The sequence below is a fragment of the Henckelia pumila genome, chromosome 4 (genome assembly GCF_033568475.1).
Source record: "Henckelia pumila isolate YLH828 chromosome 4, ASM3356847v2, whole genome shotgun sequence".
NCBI classification, from domain to species: domain Eukaryota; kingdom Viridiplantae; phylum Streptophyta; class Magnoliopsida; order Lamiales; family Gesneriaceae; genus Henckelia; species Henckelia pumila.
In genome coordinates this window covers 129346739-129352050 of record NC_133123.1, presented here as the reverse complement: position 1 = coordinate 129352050, position 5312 = coordinate 129346739, and the positions used below count along the sequence as shown (strand labels likewise).

Here is a 5312-nt window from a genome sequence, read left to right as displayed (position 1 = left end):
AACAATACTATAACAAATTAGTCTTATGTAAGTGTTGTTTTATTCTTTCTATAAGGGTAGAGAAGAAAAAGGTAATTTTGCCTTCTCTTATTAAACGTTTTCTTGATCCCTAGCTCTTTTTCTTAACTGATATTAACAAATTTCCCTTCAAATTTATATATAATATTCTACACAAATTAATGACGAATTAATAATCCTAGCTAGCTACTTAACTCACTATATAAATGTGTGTGTATATGCACACCGTACCCCAACCCACACCACTTCCTTACTTGTTCTCAAGCCCTTGAACCAAATAATTAATTAATTAATTCCCTCTAATTTAATTTCCCCAAAATGGAGGTAATTGCAAAAGAAGATGCTTCTTTGTTATTCGCCATGCAGCTGGCATCTGCTTGCGTTCTACCTCATGTCCTAAAAGTGGCGCTGGAGCTAGACCTCCTCGAACTCATGAAGAAGAAGGGGCCCCACGCCTTTGTTTCGTCGGCCGAACTCGCCGCCGAAATTCCAACCACCAATCCGGAGGCGCATAACACGGTGGACAGAATCCTCCGCCTGCTCGCCAGCTATTCCATTTTGAATTGCAAAGTGAAGACGCTGCCTAATGGCGGCGTCGAGCGGCTGTATTCCTTGGCTCCGGTATGCAAGTTCTACACCAAGGATGATGATGGATTTTCTCTGGCCCCTTTGTTGTTCATGCACCTAGACAAGGTTCAACTGGAGACTTGGCAAGTATTATTTTATACGTAATTCTAATATTTGAGTTTATGTTTATACTTTATTTAGATATGCATGTGAACATCTACTAATTACGGTACGTAGTGCATATTCAGTACTTATTGGATATACAGGCAGGACGATAACTGATCATCATAAGTGCTCACGGTGGATGCTCGAATATTATCGCATCAAATTAATTAAATCAATTATATATATGCATATAAATATTAATCATTAAGAATTGTATGGATATATGTATACATAGGTACCACATGAAAGATGCAATTCTGGAGGGAGGAGTACTTCCTTTCGACAAAGCACATAAGATGAACATGTTCGAGTACACGCACACATATCCTAGATATAACAAGGTTTTTAATAGTGCCATGTCCAATTCTTCGACGATTTTGATGAAACAAATAATTGAGAAGTATGATGGATTCAAGGGTCTGGGTAGTTTGGTGGATGTGGGAGGTGGAATCGGTGTTTCACTGCACATGATCCTATCCAAGCATCCAACTATACAGGGAATTAATTTCGATTTGCCACATGTTATTCAAGACGCACCATCTTATGCAGGTATATATATGTTTTTTTATAAAGTGTCATGAATGAGAGGTAGATGGTTAATTGACGTAAACTTTAGTAATTGGCCGGCCTTTTTTAATGTATTCAGGCGTGGAGCACATTGGTGGAGACATGTTCATACGTGTTCCCAAAGGCGATGCCATTTTCATGAAGGTCAAGTTGTTTTTATCCATGTTTTATTGTTACGTGTACATAGAGCTTATATAAAAAGTTACGGGCTCTATTTAATTAGAAAATATTTCAAAACTCTTTTAAAAATTTTTGTTTTTAACCTACAATTGATTGTCTTTTTTAAAAAATTTTTAATGAAAATATTATTATTTTTATTTTAGTATTTATTGTGCAATTTTAGAGGTGTCAAAATTGAACCTAACCCAAGTCGACCGGAAAAATATCGAATTAAAGTTGAGGTTTTTTAGTTCGGATTAGATCGGCTTGGACCCAAAATTTGACCCAATTAAAAATATTAATCGGGCTGGGTCGGATTTGCTGGGTCAACCCGAGATGACTAATTTTTTTATACTTATTTATAGAATTAGTTGGGTTCATTCAAGCATTTTTTTTAAAATGACAAACAATTGTATTTTGAAATTTAGATAATTTCTTAATTTAATATAACATGTAACCCTTTATGTAATACTCTCTTAAATATTAAAACAACACAAAAAAAATTTAGATAATTTCTTAATTTAATATAACATGTAACCCTTTATGTAATACTCTCTTAAATATTAAAACAACACACCCTTATGATTATTATTTTTTAAAAAAATTAAACTGATTAAATTTATTTTTGTTATCATATATATTTATCCACAGTGTATTCTACATGACTGGAGTGACACACACTGCATAAAAATATTGAAGAGATGTCACGAAGCAATTCCCAATAATGGAAAAATAATTATTGTGGAGCGTGTCTTTCCAGAGAACCCAAATGAAGGGCTTATATGTAATTTCCAAATTGATGTGGTTATGCTGGCGTGTACTCCCGGGGGAAAGGAGAGGACAGAAAAGGAATTTCATGCATTGGCAAAGCAAGCTGGATTCAAAGAATCTCAAACAGTTTGTTGTGCTCCCCCACTCTGCACTTTGGAGTTTTATAAATAAATAAATATATTAATATTAATATTATATAAATAAATATGGATTGGTAAACATATAAATTTCCGTTCTAAAATAAAACTTTGTGTTTTCTGTTTCTCTTGAATCTCACTTACGAACATGAAAGGCTAATATTGAAGCACTTTCGGGCTTCGTAGTACTCTTACGAGTTATGATTTGTTTTTTTTGACAAACTTACGAATTACTATTGATCTCACATAGTGACTTTTTTTTTCTTTTTTTTTTTTCTTTTTTTTTTTCTTTTTTTTTTTAAAAAGGTAAGATTATTATACCAAATCAAGAATAATTACATTCAGGGACGGATCCAAGAACTAAAATTGTGGGGCCTGAACTTAAAGTAAAAAAATTATATATTAATCAAGAATAATTACATTCAGGGACGGATCCAAGAACTAAAATTGTGGAGCCTGAACTTAAAGTAAAAAATTATATATATATATATACATATATATATATATATTATATTATAATGTTCAAAAGAGTTGAGCCTTACGAGATTTTGAAACATAAATATCATTTATAACATAATCTACATCTATATATTTAACTAAATCTCGTTCAATATAGAGTAGGGGTGGCGAAAATTCTCGAAATCCCAATCCTTCCCGAATTCCATCCCATTCTCGTCCCCAAAAAATCTCTACCCGATATTTTTCCAACCTGAAATTTCGGGATTTTTTTTGTCCCGATTAATATCGAAAAAGGGATCGGGAAAAAAAAACTTTATCCCAAAGGGATTCCCGGGCCGTCCCGAAATAATATAATAATATATTTTATTAATAATTTTATAAATATATGAAGCTAAATATTATTATGTTTCAACTCATATAACAATTAATTGTGAATTTAATTGGCCTAATTTTTATTGTTGGAACGATCGAATCGTGAAATCACGAAATGACATTTTATTATTGTGTATTTTTTTAAAAAAAAATAATTAATAATTTATTTAATTTATATTTATAATTATCTAATTATAACAAATATGTAGAACAAGATATCAATTTGACTATATATTTAACAAAATTTATTTACTAATTGTATCCAAATATTTTATTAATAATAACTAGTGCACTTCTTTTCTTACCAAAACCTTGAAGCATTATCCGGAATATTTTAATATTATATGTTTTAAGTTGAATATTTATTTTTTATTTAGAAATATAAGTTTCTAAATAACATTTTTTTATAAAATAATCACATTTTTTTTTATAACGAAATCTTGAATTTGAAAAAAAATTCGAGATTTTCTCTCCCTATCCGACTGGATCCCGAATGTTAGGGATCCCGAATATTCGGGTTTTGACATGTGTCAGATACGGGATCGGAAAATAAAAAGTTTCTCTATTTTTTTCGGGACGGGAGTTTGGTAGGAGAGTTACGAGACGGGTCTCGATCCTCTTCCACCCCTAATATAGAGTGTCAAACAATTGACAAGGAAGTCATCTTCCATTTTATTGTGAAGTGCCATCTTCACATGTTTCATTGCTAAAAATGCTCGCTCGGTAGTGGCGGTAGAAACATGTAATGTCAAAATAAGATGAATCAATATAGTCAACATAACGTAAACCTTTGACCGCCCACTCTCAGTCAATTGTTGGCACAACTCAACAAGTGTCGAAACATTCAAATTCTGCATAACATCAAGTTTATAATGTACCAATTCATACTCCAAAGAAATGATGTCTTGATCTGTGAAATCTTCAAGATAAAAATTCGCTGCAAGTTTGCAAATATCATCACTGTTAAATAAGTCAAATGAATTTTTCGGATCTAAAGTTGTACTAAGAGAAAAAAGTTCCACTGATGACTCATTAAATCGAGTGTTTAACTCCATCAAGATGAAATTGATTGCTACATTAAAAACATCAAAGTGGTAATGATGCTCAACATGATTTGCTGACGGGAACGATCGATCTTGTATAAACAATCAAGGTTAGACACATCAATTTTATTTCTTGAACAAATAGCTTTTACTCCATGAAGAAATTCTTCCCATCCACATTCTCTAAGTTCTTGAAGGATAGTTTTGGTAGTAAAGACAAATGCAATAGCTGCCAAAATGTCTTGAGATTTTCTTGGAAGAATTTGAAAAAGAGTATATGTTGTTCTTATAATTTTATGCATCAAGTGCAAAATGAACACAAATTCAAAGCTTGCCATGTTTCTGTAAATCCCTCGAACTTCAGCCTTAACTCTTTCATTTGGAGAATTTTCACTAAGAACTTCAAAAACTTTACAAGTTACGGCGTACATACCTGTCAAGATTTTTACCGAGCCATAATGAGAACTCCAACGAGCAGTTCCAGCTCGTTGCATATTACCAATCTGATTAAAATCGCATTCTCCAATTTCCAAAATATGCTCAATTTCAATTTTCTGTGCAATATGTAACTCAGCAATGCGCTTAGTAGAAAAAGTGACAATGTTGACAATATTGTCCAAATGAGTAAAGAATTCCATAACAACATTGACATGTTTGGCTGCAGAATCCAATGTTAGTTGTTATCGATGGGCAAAACAGTAAACATAATATGCATACGTACAATCTCTATGAAATAATGTCTGACATCCATTCTATGCGCCACGCATATTGCTAGCACCATCATATACTTAGCCTCTAATTTTCTTAACCTTGAGGTCATGATAAACAAGAACATTTAATTTTTTTTTTTAGATTCAATGAGGTAGTATCACTAACACTTTTGATGTCAAGAAATCTTTTTATCAAAATCCCATGATTATTCACAAACCTCAAGATAAAGGTCATTAGTTCTCTTTTAGATATATCTTGTGCTTCATCAACAAGAATTCATAAACATTTATCTCCAATTTCTTCACGAATCATTTGTCGCACTCTATTGGCCATAATATGAAAA

General features: G+C 32.1%; 1 protein-coding gene across 1 annotated transcript; it reads left to right on the top strand.

Annotated features, from left to right (window-relative positions):
- The first annotated feature begins 265 nt into the window (after positions 1 to 265).
- Positions 266 to 2520, top strand: LOC140866357 (caffeic acid 3-O-methyltransferase 2-like). Its single transcript, XM_073271336.1, has 4 exons — positions 266 to 728; positions 986 to 1299; positions 1397 to 1461; positions 2128 to 2520. Exons 1-4 carry the CDS (start codon positions 337 to 339, stop codon positions 2416 to 2418), a joined length of 1062 nt encoding a protein of 353 aa, XP_073127437.1. The 5' UTR covers positions 266 to 336; the 3' UTR covers positions 2419 to 2520.
- Positions 2521 to 5312: the final 2792 nt, after the last annotated feature.

Excerpts from the sequence above, each read along its gene's own strand:
- LOC140866357 (XM_073271336.1), top strand. The coding sequence starts at position 337 with ATGGAGGTAATTGCAAAAGAAGATGCTTCTTTGTTATTCGCCATGCAG. Across the intron at positions 729-985 it reads AAGGTTCAACTGGAGACTTG|GTACCACATGAAAGATGCAA; the intron begins GCAAGTATTATT and ends ATGTATACATAG. Across the intron at positions 1,300-1,396 it reads AGACGCACCATCTTATGCAG|GCGTGGAGCACATTGGTGGA; the intron begins GTATATATATGT and ends TAATGTATTCAG.